Raw genomic sequence first — 17,751 nt, forward strand, 5'->3', positions numbered from 1 at the left:
GCCTTGCAAAACAGGCCAGGAGTTCGCAAAGACCTCCACTCTCATCTCTCACTTTGTTATGATTTCCATGATTTAAATGTAACGCAATAAAGCTAATGGACGAGGTTCCGCTCTTCTCTCACACTCCGTAAAACCGTCACTCGACCGCCAACTCTGGTTTCGACATGCGTTATGGGTTGCCAGTCAAGTATGGGGGGAAGAGAATGCCGGACGAATCCACGTCAAGTGTCATCAACCAAAAGGTACAACGTTGCGTTCGTTTTAAAGCCCCCAATTCGCGGTTTGTTATACGATGGACGTTACGAGTCCAATGATTTAATTCTTAGATGACCTCGCCGAAGAGTGACTCCAACATTGAGCCTAGGATGGAAATGCGACCAGCTGGTAATGCACCGCAGTACCGCATTCCCTGCCTAACGGATCCTATTCCGGATCACAAAAGAGTCGAAGAGCAGCAACGACGCGACGCCCGGAGCTGCGTAACGGGCTTTTTATCTCCGGGATGACTCGAGGAGCAGCTGAATAACCGTTAGAGTCGGTCTAATTGCCCCGGACGTAAGGTAGGCGAGACACGTGCGAGGCTTTTCTATGGGTACCAGGCGATTAAATAAAACTTTGCTTCGTCCTAATCGACCCGCCGTCTCTCATTCCAAGAGGGCGACGTTCTTCCTGAGCCACCTCTGCAGCTCCCACGCATTCGCGGAGCTCGAACCGCGTGCCGTCGTGTTGATAGTCGCCTGCTACCTCACTCTCCCTCTCTCTCTCTCTCTCTCTCTCTCTCCCTCTCATCCCCGGAGAGTAATCAAGAGGATAAATAAAAAGGAGAGCTTGAAATTTCACCAGCGGACACGTTTGACCTTGTTTTTTCGCCCTTTCTCCGCAACGTGACCCTCAGTTAAAGCCGTGACGGACGGATGATCCAGAAAAATGTCACCCCATTCAGCAACGCTCGGTATTCTCGTCGCTCTAATCGCAACATTCGTTTTTAATATCCTTTATGGTTCACCTTCGTTAGAGAGGATCATCGGATAACGATGCTTTCGGAATCCACGAGGGCTCACAATCCTCTTGGCATTTGTTTTTTTTTTTTTGTTCAAGCATTTCGGGAACGCGATTGTAATAAATACGACGGTGTCCTTCCGCAGCCGACTATCGACTGCAGGCCGTCTTGAGCAGGGAACGAAGTCGAAGCTGAATAGAAAAAGTAGAGCAGTGGTGGAATGACGTGACTTGGGAGCGTCAATAATCGAAGTGGAGCAGCTGCAGGTGCCGGCATAGCCACTCGAGTGCATATGCAACGTGTCGAGGGTTCGGCGCTGCGATGGAAATCCCAGAGAAGTCAGGAATAACCATCGGAACACCTTGGCGGAATTGAGTCCAGGTCCTGCGCCTGGTTTTCCGGGTAGTATAAGAACCAGGAAGTAGGTATTATACCGAACAGTTAACAGGTGGGATGTGCACGAACGGAGTAAATAGACGGCGTTACTGGAGATAATCGTACCTCTTTCACTCAGCTGGCGTTTCGTTCGATCCGCACCTGCGATCCGAGGAAAAGAAGACCATGGCTGGGCAAGTTCGACAACGGGCTACATCGTCAATTTCTCTTCTGGCAAGAATGGAGTGTACATAATTTATTGCAATTTTGTGGTAACATTTTATACATATATTCAAGTAACTATCGTAATTGTTTGAAAGTATTTCCTTGGAAAATATGGATGATGTCAGAGGTCTCCGTCAGACGTAGCTGTTTGTGTACATTCTGGAGGCCAACAGTTTTCATCTGAAATTAATAGAGTTTCAAATTTACTTTGATGACGTGTTTGTCTTCTATATGAACCTAATTTGACCCAAAAAAATTAAACACTCCATTTTTTAGAGGTGTTTGAACAAAAGAGCATAATTTTTTGCCATTCTTTGAAAACTTTTTTTTCCAATAAAAAATCAGTTTAAACAATGATATTATTTGAAATTTAGGTTTATATAGAAGAAAGACACGCCCTTGAAGTAAATTTGTAACTATTGATTTCAAATGAAAACTATGGCCTCCATTGTGATGGTGACCTCCGATGGGTGGCAGCCGATACCTTCTATATTTTCCAAGAAGATACTTCGAAAAATGACGATATTCATTTGAATATATGTATAAGATTTGACTTCAAAGTTTCGATAAATTATGCACATTTCTTTCTTGCCAAGAATAAAATTCGTGAAAATCACTCAAAGAAACGTAGTCCTAAACCTATTTCCCCCCTTAAGTTACCTTACGGAGGCTTTATTTTCCCGACGAGCGACGTATATAATCACGAATTCTTGTTACCAAAATGAACTCGGCACAAGAGACACTTAGTCGCTCTCTAAAGCGACTGCTCCTCTGGCTTGTTCTTCGCCCTTAATTGCGCGCAATTTCCTTCTATGTGATTCGTTTAACGACGCGTATAATATAACTTCGCCTCGATTTAGGAGAACGAAACGTGTTAGGTACGACTTTCGAGGATTTTCGTTTCAACGATCTTGCGACTTCTCGAATATACGATTATACCAGGGTTTTAAAATCACACGGATTTTCACTCGTCAGCGATTGAGATCATCGCATGGAGAAGAACGATCCGATCAATGATTCCGCACATCATTTTCAACGATTCAAACTAACGACGCCACGGAGTGAATATCGCAGGCTGTTCTACGGGGCCAATCAGTACTGAGATAATAAATACGCGTGGAAACGATCGATCCGCGCTTTTCCACCGACTTTTCATCTGCCGGTGTCAGTTTGTCGCAATTATCATTACAGCAGCCGAGTGCAGATCGTAACGCGAAAGCTGCGAATGAGGTTCAGGTGGACGGGCATTGCAGATGTGTATTGATTGCAGTTTGCAATTGCACCATGCTGCATCTACAGCTCGGGGAGTGGTACAGTCGTCAAAGTTTTCCTTTGCGGGCAAATTAATTGCAATCCTCCCTGTTTCATTTACCCATGTCAGACGTATTTATTTGCACCCTGGGGTATAACCTATACTTTGTAATGCAATGTACAACACGCATACTTTCGTTCCTACAACGTTTACGAATATGAAAACCTGTAGCCGAGCAATGACGAAATTAATTAGCGATTGATATATTTACTGCGGTGATGGGAATTTTAATTACATCGGAAATCACGCGAAGAATATATCGAATTGAATCGAATCGAATTTATTGACCAAAATACACGTCAGCTTGATGCATCCCACAGAAATACATGCGTACAATATCTGCACGTGGGTGGAAATATAAGAAGATAGTAGAGAAAAATATGCACAAAAGTGGTAAAAATGTTTCTAACAAAAAATTGATAATAGAAAAATAAGCTCAACATTGAAAATTTAGAAAATATAGGTACGTATATTTTTTACGGAAATGAGCACGTTTTTGCTACGCATCTCTGTACGATTAGCGCTCCGCAACACAAAGGATTAATCCAAGGTTCTCTGTATCGGAGGTAAAGTTTCGGTTAAGTACCGTCGCGACGCGCAATTTTCTGTACTTTGCCGCGTCGTTGTTCTCGTGGAAAATCCACTTACACTGCAGCCGTACGGTCAGGCGGCGTAATTCAACGTTATAAAATCAGCTCGTCGACCGCGGCTCGGAGATAAACCCGGAGATTCTGCGCCGATGACGCGAAAAGCGCGACTGGTGTGATCCCGTGCAAAACGTCGACGTGGAAACGAAAAAGCAGCTACTTTGCAAATTCCAATTTATATCATTTTTTTCGCGTTACGCGGTATAAGATTTTCAACGCGTGAAAATCACAATTTTGACTATTTTATACAAATCTCAGATGACTTACATTATTATTAGAATTGAAACGGAATTCTGGAAAAATTTGAAAAACTTTCTACGTTCTTCATCAAAGATTTAAAAACTAAGATTCATTTTCGTACTTATCCCACTGTTTAAATTAATTTCGTTAAAAATTATGTAATCCTCAATTAAAAACGTCGACTTACACGCGATTGAGTAATTATACCTATATGTATGTATAATGGCATCGTAATAATGTAAGCTTTTTTGCAAAACTTAGTCCCTGATTCTGGCCGGTGATATCCCGTATCCCAGATTTGTAATCGTGATAAAAGCCATTGTTCGAAAAAATGTCAATACGTAATGCGAAATCCTCGCATATTTTTTCGCCAAACGGTTCAGAATTTTTCCATCCATTTCTGACCCTCGTCTTTTTTACGAGATATGAATCAGGGTAAGTCGCGAACAAATCCACGTGGCAGGTATTGTGCACACGTACGATGTACATTGTATACCCGAAACCGTCCATTATTACTGTCGAAAATAAGGCGAACAAAAGTAAACGTTTCCTATTTTCCCGAATGAAATTCGCATAGGTTCGGAATTATTCTGAAGTTATGCCGCAGTATTTCGTTTAATAATTTATACGCGCGGGATGAAACGATTCATGAGATTGGGAATTGAGAATTCGCCATTTCTGTAATAAAATTTCTTTCATCCAGAGCTTTTTGAACTTTTTCCGGGACTCTTGCAGATGAACGTACAGTTTCCCTCGCAGCCTTTAGAATATCCGCCTGAAGACTCGATTCGCGAAACGTGTCCAAACACAAATCTACATAATATACATATATTCTATCTTTTCTTGCGCCAAGCTTCGTATCGTTGAAAATATTTTTCAATTCAAAAGTATTCGAAGAATACCGCACCCACGCTCACAGTAAGAAAGAGATCGGCGGAATGATATCGCAATTCAGAAGGTTGAGACTGACCTTTGGACTATCCCCGGATGAATGAAATGTTTTTTTTTTTTTATTTTTTTTTATGGAAACGGTGTACGTATAAAATATAAAACGAAGTTTGTGAAAAGCGTTGCTAAAACAGAAGGTTACAGAATGTGTTTAAGAGCAGAAGCGTCTTTTCACATACTTCATGTGATCTGAACCACAGACTGTTTGAGAAGAATTATAAATAATTCGGCGTAATTTTTTCTGATTACGATACCGACATTTTTTCTTCGTGCGAAACAAAATGTTCAGATTTTGAACAGCGAAACAATCCAGTGATTTATTTTTACGCTAAAACAGCTTTACGACACACGTATTACATAAAGGTCCAGAGAAAATCGGTAGAACAAAGGTGACCTCATCGAAGGGGTTAGCGTGTCGAGAAGCCGGTATTTCGCGAGAGAGAGAGAGAGAGAGAGAGAGAGATGCGAAGTTCACTCGAGCTTGTGGAAAAATCCGCGATAGTTGGCTGCGGCGAGTTAAAGCTGGCTCGCTTTAGCGGCTTTGACCAGCGGCAGTAAGGCGTAACAAAATATCCCCGTAAGTACACACGCCATGCACGCCACTCTAGGTACCAGAAATACACCATACGCGAATCCTGTTACAGCTCAGCAGTCACGCCGGCTAAATAAAGCCGGTAGGAATCGATGTTTTGGAAAATTGTGTTGAGTTTTTGCTGCCATATTTTTTAGTCAAGTTTTTCGGATATCTTGTTCAATTTCAGGCTGCTTTTCTATTTCTTTTAAACTCTTTGCTTGTTTTCGGTTGTCCAAGCTCAGTCGGGAATGAAAAGCGATAACCGTTTCGGTTGATTCCTTTTTCGTTTTTTTTTTTTTCTTTTTTGCGAAAAAATGAGGAAAATATGCTTGAATATCGTACGTACGGAAACGTTTATTCAAATTGCGACGTGCTCGAAGCGAGTGAGCGGGCGAGCACCTGTTTACGAAAGGAAAATTAATGATTAAGCGAGCGAAGGATGTGCGGAATTCCCCGGGGACAACTTAGTAAATGTCAGGAAGGATATGGCGTATATACCTCAGCCTATAATACTAACGGCCGGGGTGTATGTAATACCCTTATAGAGGCGAAAGCGGCGTCGGGTCTCTCTCATTGGTCGCAAATTAATCAGTATGACAAACGAGAGTAGCGACGAACCCGTCCTTCGCAGACCGCCGACTCTCCTTCTTCTCGCGACGTTACGTGACGGGTTCTGTCTTACATCCGAATGTCAGCTTAATTACATTCCGTAGCTGGGTTTCACCGATGTTTACTGCTCGTTATATTCCTCGTCGGCGAGTTATGGACGAGGTCTTGTTCGAATTGAGGAGGACGGGTTACTCGCTTATCCTACGGGCAATAAACGATCCGTCAACGATAAATCGGGGAAAACCAGAGAGGGAGAAAAAGTCGACTCGTTTCGTACTCGCGAATTTCACCCTCCCCTTCGGGGAGAATATCATTCGATCTTAAATTCGCGGAGGCGCGATTCGAGTAACAGGTTTAGGACGCGTATCCGCAAGCCGAGGATGGATACCGACGAATTTTAGCTTGCATGAAATATTGCAAGAGGGAGGAAAGAAGAAGCGGGGGAGCTGAGGGATCATCGAGTTACTCTATTTCATCACCGGAATCCTGTCAACTGTCCTGGACTTTGAATAGAACCACTCGAGCCAATTTGAAAGCCCCGAGAGAAGTGATACCGTGAAATCGGGAGATTCGTCCTGCTCCTTGACAGCTCCGACCGGGAGAAGATCAGCAATTCGTTGCAGATTTTCTTATAGACGCGGGCGATTAGAAACTAACGAAGTAAATTCTCGCGGTTTTGCGAAAAGGTAATGCAGAAATTTTGCCGAGGGTAGATTTCCTTCTTCTGCACACGTCCTGGCGTTTTTCTTATCCGTAATTTTTTTTTTTTTTTCTTTTTCTTTCTCCTATTCTCCCAGTCTGGGGTTACCTTCGGCGTGGGAAAAAAGATGGACAGCGATGAGGGGCGGGGGAGGGAAAAGCTCAAGTAAATGACGTGTCACCGAGAACATTGGCGCAGATTGGCCCGCCGCTGCCCGCCTCCTGCAGCAGCTCTTCTTTTCCCTCTTTTCGTTATCGGACTACGTCCCGTCTCTGAGCGGGACCTCCGAGGTGACTCGGCGACTTTTTCCTACCAATTAACTAGACGGATGATATTGCGGAACGGAGCACCGTTCCACGTTTTCCCCGTCTCAACAAATCTCGCCAAATGTCCATAGTCACGTCGTCCTCCGCAATGACCAGCCCAAATGGTCCACTTCAACCCCTAAGAAACGAACGCGCGTTAACGTGCCTCTCCTTTAAAGCACTTTTTCCAACTTTCATTCCTGGACATCGTAGAGGGATAAATGAGGTTCGACTCTTGTCCAAAGTAACGACTAGCTCGAAGAGGTGACTTTTTCACGGCGATAATTAATCGAAATAAAATAAAAAATTACTTCCAAGACCAACTCGAACGATCGATGTTTGGAAGAAGTATACAATCGTAGGTGGGGAAGATGTAACGATACTTGTCATTCGGAACAGTTGTGTCGTACGTAGAAGACGAGGAAGATTTGTTGTTGTCTCCTCATCTGCCAAACCGATGGACCCTTCTTCGAAAGAAGGAAAAACTTTTACATTGTATACCGAAGCAGCGAGGAAATTTCACCCTGCGACTAGATCGTCAACTTCTGCAGACTGAAAAGCTGCGAGCTTGGAAAAAAGAACGTTGAAGGATGGACAGCTGGACCTGAGGAAAGAGAAGGAAGAGTAGAGGTAAAATGACGGTGGTTCATGGGCTACGATACGCGTTTTTATTATATGCCGTATTATTCGCTACGGGGTATGACTGATACAGCGATGCTTGACCATTGTCTCCGACAATGAGGAAGCTCTTGAAATGGAAGGCGGAGCCGAAGCGCCCGGAGTTAACCGGAAATCGAGAAAATAAAATATCGCGGTGGAGATAGCTGCGGGTGGAGAACGAAGAACGAAGCGTAAAGGATACACGAGAGAGAGAGAGAGAGAGAGAAAGGCGGCAAATTATGTCATTGTTCGTTTCATGCTGCGTAATAATTATATCTGTATGGATAATATCGGGATGGTACAATCGCATTTTAACGAGAGAACTTTTAATGGCCTCCTCTTCGCTTTCTGCCCTGCAGTAAAACCTGCAGCGTCGTCTAATCGATGACTCGATTAGAGTTAATTAAAATCCCTTTCATCTCAAGTGTATATTATAATAACCGATTGCGAGGCTCGTTCGATCAACCCAAAACTGCTCAGCCCCTGAATGGAGAGGCCGGTATACACGCCGCACAATACACATCGAGTATGCTCGAGAGCGGGCGTTGGGTGTCTCGATTCTCAGCCCATCACCCTCTTTGCAGCCCATTGTCCATTTCCGGTTCGATACACCCCGTGCCAATTCGCCCACTTCTCCGCGAATCCTGCACGAGCGAGCCCTACAATTAGGCGCAAACTACGATTTCCATTCGCGCATCACGGCTCAGGGGCAAAAATTGAGTGAAAGCAGAGTTATTTTCAGGAGAGATCGGCACCCTGCTCGCGATTACGTTTTAGCGCACCTGACGATACGGGGGTGGTTACAATTTTAATGAAAATTAGTTTGATAACTCGCATTTTTGAATTACAAGTTTTCAATCTGAACTTCAAAGTGTGAACGACGAGGGTGAGAATGTAAAAGGATTGGAAGATGGAAAGGTCGCAATATCGAATTGGCAAAAACGCGGAAATCCGTTCTATAGAATTTAGAAATCGACGACGAAACCGATGTACAGAATAATTGTAAAAAATTATCACTATTCTACGTTTTTACTTGTACTACGTATACATGTTCTTGTTTCTTTCGACGAATCTGTATTTTGACTGTTTCGAAACTTTGACCTTTCTAGTACACCGATCATATACGTATTGAAATTCTACGGTTAAACTAGATTTTCGCGTCTTTGAAAATTCGACATTGTGAACATTTTAATTTGTGATATTTCTATTTCTATTTTTACCCCGACCCGTTGTAAACCTCAAAAACAACACCGAAGCTTCGAACAGTTCTACTTTGGTTACAGGTATATTCAATTTGATCACGCCATTTAGATCTCTGCGGTTTGAAACAAAATCAAAAAATTTGATGTGTCTTTTGGATCAAGGTCTGCCACAATTAGCGTTCCAAAAATTCGAAAAGCTCGTTTATACAATATGGACTGGCATGTCAAATTTCGCACTTTTCATGACTGTTGCAAAAAAAAAAAAAAAAAAAATTCACATTAGTGGTGGAAATTTTTTTTTTTGGGAAGGGGGTGAAATATTCGGGGAATAATTCATCGTGGAAATCGGTGGGGAGAAGGTAACTTGAGGGCAACCCGCACGGCTTTTTACCGTTTGCTCTCAGCGCGGTTCCGGGTGAAATTTAATAATTTCCTCCAATATATTCTGGGACAGAATGGCCTTACGCGAAAATGGGATATAAGTAATACCCGGGCGAACTTTGAAAACACGATATGCGGGGGTGGCCAGAGGCCGATAGATTTATGGTTCGTTGGCCCGAAAATGCGGTCGAATAGCCTCGTGCGTGTTTAAGCTCCGTGTCAAAAAATTTCCCCTTCATCGTCGCCGTTGTATAATCGTCGATACTCGTTTATTTTTGTCCCTACAATAAATTGTGTTCCGCTACCTGAACCGCGACGCTTTTTAATCAATCAGCGAATTAGCGACTAAATCGAATTAAATATTCACTTTGCCGTTCGCAAGCTATCCATCTTTCTTTGTAAGAAGAGTTTGATCCGTACCGTGCTTGTTTAAACTTTGTAATCTCTAAGCGAGAACTCGCTCTCATGGCATAATATACCGCAAATTCAATTGATTATCGATTAACTTCAACTTTGGAAACTTGAATTTAACGTTCTAATCCTAATCTACAACCACCCTCTCTATTATGTATAGAAACTGTTACGGCTTTCGCGTTCTCTTCTCTTAGATCGGTACCGTTGTTGTATAACGTTCAATATTAACTGAGCCTTGTCAACTTTACACTCCCCTCGCGGCGAAACTTCATCTCGCGAATATTACGTTTCGAGGAGAGCTCTTAGATATTCCGATTCAATATTGAACAGCGAAGTGCACACGCAGAGCGTCATTGCCTTGTTAATTTTTGCCGCAGTTCACACGAGTTCTTTGACCGCCACTTACGAATCAGGTATTCCAGAATTTAAATGACTGAATAAAAAAATGAAAAAGAAACACGGAAACTAAACCAACAGGTCTTTACCTAATCTCACGCGAAATTAAACGCGAGAGCGTCAGAGATAGCAATCGTCTAACACGCGTGGCGAAATGCCACAACTTAAATTTTTACACTAAATTTGACTGTATTTATTCAACTTCGTTAATTGCAAATTCGATAACAGAGTGTCGTCGGTTTGAAAAAAGAAGAGGCTGAAAATAGGAAGAACACATCATTTCAAACAAATCTGCTTCGTGGTAAGATGCCTAAAACATTAAAAGATATATACACTGTTCAATCAAATTAATATAAGAGGCATACGTAAGAAATCCACTAGCGATTTTTTATTCATTTTTTTTTTTGTTTATTTCAAGAAATTTTTTTATTCGCGAGCACATTCGTATTGCCGACTCAATTAATGGATATTACAATACAAACAAAAAAAAAAAGTAAACGTAGATAGAATAAAAAATTAGGGGATGTTCGCAAGGTAGTCCTTGACATTGGACGGATGGAGTCTCCTGAATCCATTGGCGTCACAAATGCCGACTTCAATATTGTCCGCGGTCATTTGCCCCTCAAATCCTTCCTTCAAAGTCAGAATAGCGGTATGAACGGCGTCGTCGAGTTCCAGATCTTCGCTGTATCTCTTCTCCAGGAATGTTTTACCGTTGATGTGATTCTTTCCCATCGCGGTTGCCTTCCAGGCGTAATAAGCACCCGACGGATCGCACTGGAACAGGTACGGCTTGTCGTTGTCCCAGCCGCAGATCAGCAGAGAAACACCGAACGGACGTACACCTCTGCACAGACATTATTTAATCAGTTCCAAAATGTGACTATGCATGTGTTACGTACTCCGCACTATTTCACAGTTCTATTTCACTCATACATCGACTTTCATCCCTCCTACCTAATAGTCGCTCCATTTTGCCAAACAATACAAGCCTTGCACACCCTGTACACACCCGATTACCGCTTCTTATTCCCGGAACCTTGATCCTACACACCCCGCTTTTTGCACACACCCATACTTTGTTTTATTTATTTCTCGATGCAATCCTGGTCCGTCTTTCATACGATATTCTGACTTTACCTTTCGAATCGGACACATGTTCGATAAATCATAAGGCATATTCCAACATCAGCACACCAGACTCGTTCATTTAAATCCCTCACCTAAACTTTCCGGTTGTTCTTAATCATAAAAGTGAAGCGGAACCTCGTCTATTCTGTGCTACTCGAAAATAGATAACGCGTAAATCATTACACGTGGTTCCTTTTAAATCTTTGTGAAGCAATTTTCTTCGACTTGTCTTATGGCCTTCGATTGACAAATGTCAAACAATGAATCTATTATGGAAATTTCCAACGAGAACCATTTTACGACAAACTCTTTCAGATTTCAACAATTCTTTCCATAAATATACTTTTCTCACACATCTGCTTGCTAAAACCTTGTATCTAAATTTGGTAATGTCTACTTTTCATGGTTTATAACGTTGATACCAAACATCAAGTCAAAAACAGCATATAAAATTCATTCAAAACCGTTTAAATTGCATGAGGTCATAGTAAATATCAGCTAAAAATTATAGTCAAGTTTCGGCTAATTAAATGAAATCATGAAAACTCTGATCTTACCCTGACTGCGTGTACTCCTGCATGAGCATCGCTACTCGTTGAACGAGTTGCGCAGTTGGAATTGGTTCCTGGTACACTAGCAGGTACTGCTGGGCGATTTTGCGAGCTTGCTTCACAAGTAGACGATAGTCAGGCCCCATTCCACTATATATCATCCCAATATGCTTGGTAACCATTTCAACCTTGTTAACACTGTGTTCGTCATAGAGTATCGATTTGTGCTTGTTTTCAGTGGCAAGAACAACTCCGTTGGATGCCTTGATGCCAACCGAAGGCGCCCCAGCTGATACTGCAGCCAATGCATACTCGATCTGCACCAGCTTGCCCGACGGGCTGTAAGTATAAAATAAAAATGTAAAATTTTGAAATGATGGTGAAGAATAATGAGGTTTTATAGTTGACGCAATCAAATTTGAGCCTTAAACGATGTAGAGTAACAATGACAGGACAAAAAGTGGAGATTCTTTGATCAAAACATGGGATGCAATAAAGCTCACTTCAAGTTTCCACGGAGATTGAGACAGAAATTTGAAACAAGTTTGATATTGCTTAGGTGAGAATAAAGTTTCAGACTCGTTTGACACGAAACTTTTTCGATTCTTGACGTGGTTTTTAGGTTAGGACCGAGTTGACGGACTTTCAAACTGCTGACTAAGAAAAAATTTGGAATATTTTTCCAGAAACGGTTAGACTGATTGATTGAAGGTCGCAAGAATACAGGAAATACGTTAAATTTCCTGTTCTTACCTGAACGTAGTCAGCGAAAAACTGTACCGCTCCGAAGCCATGATTACCTTGCAACAATACACTAACCTGAAGCTCGAACGGCTGAAACTGGAGAGTTTCGACTTTCAAGTTAACGATCTCGAACGTAGAGTCCAAGATGGCGACACGAATCGCGGCGCACTCGCGCTCTCGCGCCTCTCGCGGTTGACTTCAGATGAAACGCCATCAGGATCGTTAAACCGGCTAAGCACGGCTAAGCACACGCTGAGGACCAAGGTCGGCTATTGCTCAAATAAATTATCCAGGGTAAGTTATTATTGAATAAATACCGCGATAAATACTCGATTAGAAGAATAAATAACAGCTCATCTCACTCCGAGTAACGAAATACCGGAATACGATTTGTTTTCAGGGTGATCCTGGATCTTCCAGCAATGTAAGTCTGCTATGCTTGGTTAGGTTCTTCGTTCAATGTTCATTCGCACCTTAGAGCATATACTACTGGAGGTAGCTTTGCGTGTACAGAAAGTCTAGCCGAGGAGTGAGTGAGAGAGAAAACGAGAGGTATATTTTCGTTATAATTGGTTTCTCTCTCGCTCAACACCCGATTGGCCAATACGTAGTCCAAACATTACCCTGATTAGAATCGTGCGAGCTCTGAACGATTGTGAAATTAAACCTTAAAAGAGCACATCAGCACATTTCTTTTATTTCATCCATCTCTCGTATTGGCGTCAAGCATCAATCGAGCCAGAAATCACGTCCCACCAATTTTTAATATCTTGTGAAATATGCATCGACTCCAGAAATGATTAAACGATGCATTCGATTTGTTCTGACATTGCAGGCTTAATATGGTTCGAGGTGCTCGAGGCGGCATGATAAGAGGTGGTCGAGGAGGAATGGGGCGTGGAATGGGATTTCCTAGGAAACAGTTCCTGCCCAGACATCCCTTTGATTACACCCTTTGCGAGGCTGCGTTTCCTCGTGTCAAGGCAGCTGCGGATGAGGCTGACTTTACTACGGCACTTCTGAAGAAAAATTCAGATATGTGTCCGACAGCGAAAGAGCAGAATTCCATCTTGAACCTCGTTACGAAGCTACAAGGAGTTCTGGATAATCTAATCGTTGCACCTGGAACCTTCGAAGCTTGTGTGGGTATACAGCAAATTTAAAATGGCTGTAAATACAGTTAAAGCTATGTTTTTCTTTTTTTTTTTCGAGTGAAACGAAAATGAGAAGGAACATTGATGGATTCGTTTCATTTACAGCAACTCGAGGAAGTCAGACAAGTGGGGAGCTTCAAAAAAGGGACAATGATCAAGGGTCACAATGTAGCAGACATCGTTGTTATCCTCAAAACATTACCTACAAAAACAGCGGTTGAAGCGCTGGGCACGAAAGTAAACACAGACTTGAAGGCGGGCAATCCTAAAGAGGCGTTTAAGCTGACTCAAACGGAACGTGGATTTGATCTTTCAACTAATGAGGCCACTGTTCGTGTCCTCATCACTACTTTGCATCAAAACTTACGTAAATTGGAATCTGAGCAGCATCTTGACGTTAAAATCTGCCAAGGTATTTACCGACATTGTGTTGCACCCGGATCGTTTGACTTTTTGATAAAATTTCACAAGAAAAAATTCAGATAGTTACCAAAGCTTAAAAACCTATTCAAGTTTTATTTTCAATTCGCAAAATAGTATCAACCTTGTTTCAACATGTTTCAATTTTTTTTTTTTTTTTACAGGGCACCTAGCAGCTATCAGACACTCTCGATGGTTCGAAGAAAATGCCCATCACTCGAGTATCAAAGTACTGATCAGATTGCTGAGAGACTTGAGGACCAGATTCGAGGGTTTCGAACCCCTGTCACCATGGATGCTAGATCTTCTGGCACATAACGCAATCATGAATAATCCCAGCAGACAAGCACTGCCGATAAATCAAGCCTACAAGCGAGTGCTCCAGCTCCTCGCTTCAGGGTTATTTTTGCCTGGGTCAGCCGGTGAGTTGTTTCTAATCGACAAAATGTTGACCCCAACGACTGAAAGTTAAATTTTAATTGATTATTTTATCTCAAGGAATTTCCGATCCCTGCGAGGGTGGAAACATCCGTGTACACACCGCTATGACGTTGGAACAACAGGACCAAGTGTGTCTAACGGCACAAACATTGCTACGAGTTTTGGCGCACGGTGGTTACAGGCCATTGCTCGAAGGCGGTAATAAATTAGCGGTAGAAATGAGTGTATGGGCTGGCGGTGTGGTTGCCAGTCCTTTGGACAAGGCATACGAACCTCCAACGGAGCAGGAACAGCAGGAAGAAATGGAAGAAGGAAATGAAGAAATGGTGACTCAAGACACATAAGAAATATTTTAATGAAATTAACAAACTCAGCTTGTTCCAGATTGTTATAAGGCGTATTTGTATCTCTGTCTGTACATTTGATACAATTTCACGTGAGATTTGGAACGACTCTATACATGGTATAACGCTGGATTTATTGAAAATCATATAATTACGAATTTGTACACGGATCGGTATCAATAGAGCGGGGATGGGTAAAGAGAAATCGTCCATTTTCAGACTCGATAATGAATTTTTTCAATGTATATTCTTTCATTTTTGTCGGCAACCCGTGACGTACACATTACATGTATGTCTATGTTTCTCGTTGCCGATCGATCGTAAAAAAAATTGATCCTGCTTAAAACATAGATGATGATTCATTATTTTTCAGTTTAAATCACCAAATATCTTATTTTGACAAACATTTGATATACAATGCGATTAATATTGTAATTACTTATATACGGATACATTCATAAATGGCTAGCTTAATATTAATATAATTCCTATGAATAATAATATTATTATTATTATATTAGTAGAACGTCTCGTGTGCGTGTATGTGCAGTCTTCGTATGAATTTTGAAGTACGTTTTCTTACTCGTCAACGATAAATGATGAGTAATTGTATCACGATAATAGGTCAAATCAACAACGTCACTTCGAGAATGCGACGAAGTTCTTTTGATCAATAAATATTCGGTCTTTATACATACGAGCCCGCCGCGTAAGTGGTCTAACTAACTAAACCTCTGTTTTATTCTATATACACAAAAAGAATCGGCGAGTGAAATTCAACCATTGAAAAGTGCAGCCTCAAGCTACAAAACAGTTTGACCAACTTTCTTGGAAAATCGTTAGACTAAATTTCTGAGGAAGTTGACGATCACCACTGCTTTGAATTGGAGACTCGCCTAAGATTCAATGTACTGGTCTAAAAAACACTTTAAAATAAAATAAGTGATATTTCATCTTTCCAGATACGATGCGGATCGCTCGTCGTGCGAAAATATTACAAAACAAGACCTCAAACTTCCTTCGATCACTTGCAAGGACTGTTTTCTGGCGTCATACTCACGTGGGCACAGCTCACCTGCTTATTACCAGGCGGCACTTGAACCCGGAACAATTTTCCCTGAGGCATGCAAACGCAGACTTTATACTGGTTTCGACCGCTCTGGCTTCTAGAGTCCCGAGGAACGACACGAACGCCGTTAAGGTCGATCAAAATCCCCTCCTTACCGCTCAGAGTTATGCTACCGTTGTCGCTTTTGAGGAAGAGGTCCGTACGAGCCTTCCAGAGGATGTCCTTTGCCTCCATACGAACTCCCTCGGTTCCGTGGACGGTCACCCGCCTGTCGGCCTCAAACTTCAAACTCGAGTTTATCGGCGATGTAACTCTGTGGGTCTCGGCTATCTTCACGCCGATTTTCTCCACCCCCGAAGGGAGCTCGAAGTTTGGGGAATTTGTTGAGAAGTATGTGGTTCCCGTTCGCGGATCTTTCGCCTCGAGTACCTTTACCCTCGACACCGTCGTCCCGTTCCAGTACACCTGGACGCTCGAATGGTTTTGGTCTCTGAGGTTTCTCACGTTTATTTGGACGCCGCTGTCGTCCCCGGATATCGCCATTGGTTCGTCGCCGTATCCCTGGCAAATTCCGCGCCATATACAGAGCTGCGTTTTGGAAGGAATTCGGTTAGTTTTGGTATTTCGTTTTCGCCATTTTATCACCCCTTTTCTCAAATACCTACTCGGTCTAAATCAGTTTTCCCAAAAAATGTTATCAGGTTCTCTTCTGGTATCACCTCCATGCTCTCCATCCTCTGATTCATCCGTAGCACAGCGAATATCGTTATGCTTAGGAACAGATTGCACAGCCCCATCACACCCAGCAAAAATATCAACATCCATAGGCAGTACCTTTTCCTCTCCGAACTAACGTCTGTTGTGCTCGAACGACTTGAACCATCTTTCATCGTGCCCCTCGCCTTTCCTAGGCTGTTGGAATTTTGGAGAAAAACAATTACTGATACCGGGTTCATGGTTGAATCGTTTGGGAGAAAATAGAAATAAAAATGATAGTGATCGTCTTGGTTCCAGGAAAATTATAATGGGACCGGCATGAGATGAACTTACGGTAAAGAAATATTATTTGGCTTAGAAAAATCCGGATATATAAGCAAAGTTTCTGTTTTTCTTCAATGTATTTTATGTCGGATAAAATGTTATTTTTCTGCAGAATGACTTGATGGTGATTCGAGATCACACTTTAATCACAGTTTTGATTTCAAATTTTCAGAAAAGATGTCACTGTATTGTCTCGACGTTATAGGAAACTTTGCTCATGAAAATTCACCTTTTTTTTTACACGATTGCGACTTATCCGTACGTGAAGAGTTCTCCGAGGCTGGAAATTAGGGCAGCTCTTTGATTCGAAAACTTCGGAAATATGAATGATTTTTTAACAAAAAAAATAATAATTTCATAAGTTCGAACTCCAGTTCCTGCAGTTTGAGAGTTGAAGCTTCGCGATGGATAAATAACGTGATAATTACGTACCTGACGACGTTGTTATTCTGGTTAAAATTCTGAGTGATTAGCGGTTTGTCGCTGTTTGACAAATCGTCGTCGAGTTTAGACATCGTCGAAACGAACGGCTGCCTCCCAGCTTGCGGATTAGAAAAAAAAGGGAAAATAAGCGAGGAATTATAGCCAAAGCCCGTCTCAGCGAGAAAAAACGACGAAGCGATCTTATTGAGCGTTTACTAAGAATAGACGAACATTATTTCGGCTTAAGATTTCCCGAAGCACGGCGCGTCGGTTCCGTCGGCTTTTCTACAAAGCTGAAAATAAAACTGATCTCGGCGCTTGCGCTCGCCTTTCGTCGCTCTAACGAAGATCGATGTTTCGCCCTCGAGGAGCGTCGGCGCGATCAGAATTTCAAACAATTCCAAAACCCGAGTTCGGACCGCCCGGAATCGCCGAAAGAAATTAA

General features: G+C 42.2%; 3 protein-coding genes and 1 long non-coding RNA gene across 6 annotated transcripts; 2 read left to right on the forward strand and 2 right to left on the reverse strand.

The window, feature by feature from the left end:
- The first annotated feature begins 116 nt into the window (after positions 1-116).
- LOC124222180 (uncharacterized) lies at positions 117-1,624 on the forward strand. The gene is made up of 4 exons (XR_006883963.2): positions 117-242; positions 327-560; positions 1,146-1,421; positions 1,515-1,624. It is a non-coding gene; the product is annotated as an uncharacterized lncRNA (long non-coding RNA).
- Positions 1,625-10,372: 8,748 nt separating this feature from the next.
- Prosalpha2 (proteasome alpha2 subunit) lies at positions 10,373-12,578 on the reverse strand. The gene is made up of 3 exons (XM_046632859.2): positions 12,424-12,578; positions 11,677-12,009; positions 10,373-10,835 (listed from the first exon to the last, which is right to left on the reverse strand). The coding sequence occupies exons 1-3, from the start codon at positions 12,462-12,464 to the stop codon at positions 10,505-10,507; spliced, it is 705 nt and encodes a 234-aa protein (XP_046488815.1). The 5' UTR covers positions 12,465-12,578; the 3' UTR covers positions 10,373-10,504.
- On the forward strand, positions 12,413-15,123 carry LOC124222172 (interleukin enhancer-binding factor 2). 3 transcript variants are annotated; one of them, XM_046632841.2, is made up of 6 exons: positions 12,413-12,708; positions 12,815-12,838; positions 13,250-13,556; positions 13,674-13,980; positions 14,153-14,410; positions 14,487-15,123. In XM_046632841.2, coding segments are annotated over exons 2-6 (1,161 nt in total). In that variant the 5' UTR covers positions 12,413-12,708; positions 12,815-12,836; the 3' UTR covers positions 14,774-15,123. The 3 variants fall into 3 exon arrangements, with proteins under 3 accessions (XP_046488797.1, XP_046488798.1, XP_046488799.1); XM_046632842.2 differs by lacking the exon at positions 12,815-12,838 and having other exon boundaries at positions 12,415-12,708; XM_046632843.2 differs by lacking the exons at positions 12,413-12,708; positions 12,815-12,838 and adding an exon at positions 12,951-12,966.
- Positions 15,021-17,591, reverse strand: Scgbeta (sarcoglycan beta). The gene is made up of 3 exons (XM_046632855.2): positions 17,316-17,591; positions 16,508-16,754; positions 15,021-16,430 (listed from the first exon to the last, which is right to left on the reverse strand). The coding sequence occupies exons 1-3, from the start codon at positions 17,396-17,398 to the stop codon at positions 15,798-15,800; spliced, it is 963 nt and encodes a 320-aa protein (XP_046488811.1). The 5' UTR covers positions 17,399-17,591; the 3' UTR covers positions 15,021-15,797.
- Between the last annotated feature and the right edge of the window lie 160 nt (positions 17,592-17,751).

The sequence above is a fragment of the Neodiprion pinetum genome, chromosome 6, assembly GCF_021155775.2.
Source record: "Neodiprion pinetum isolate iyNeoPine1 chromosome 6, iyNeoPine1.2, whole genome shotgun sequence".
Lineage (NCBI taxonomy): Eukaryota > Metazoa > Arthropoda > Insecta > Hymenoptera > Diprionidae > Neodiprion > Neodiprion pinetum.

Coding starts and splice junctions, on each gene's coding strand:
- Prosalpha2 (XM_046632859.2), bottom strand. CDS start 12,464: ATGGCTTCGGAGCGGTACAGTTTTTCGCTGACTACGTTCAG. Junction 12,010..12,423: donor TTTTCGCTGACTACGTTCAG/GTAAGAACAGGA, acceptor TTATACTTACAG/CCCGTCGGGCAAGCTGGTGC. Junction 10,836..11,676: donor CAGGAGTACACGCAGTCAGG/GTAAGATCAGAG, acceptor ATGTCTGTGCAG/AGGTGTACGTCCGTTCGGTG.
- LOC124222172 (XM_046632841.2), top strand. Junction 13,981..14,152: donor TGACGTTAAAATCTGCCAAG/GTATTTACCGAC, acceptor TTTTTTTTACAG/GGCACCTAGCAGCTATCAGA. Junction 14,411..14,486: donor ATTTTTGCCTGGGTCAGCCG/GTGAGTTGTTTC, acceptor TTTTATCTCAAG/GAATTTCCGATCCCTGCGAG.
- Scgbeta (XM_046632855.2), bottom strand. CDS start 17,398: ATGTCTAAACTCGACGACGATTTGTCAAACAGCGACAAACCGCTAATC. Junction 16,755..17,315: donor CAGAATAACAACGTCGTCAG/GTACGTAATTAT, acceptor AAATTCCAACAG/CCTAGGAAAGGCGAGGGGCA. Junction 16,431..16,507: donor GGAAAACTGATTTAGACCGA/GTAGGTATTTGA, acceptor TCCAAAACGCAG/CTCTGTATATGGCGCGGAAT.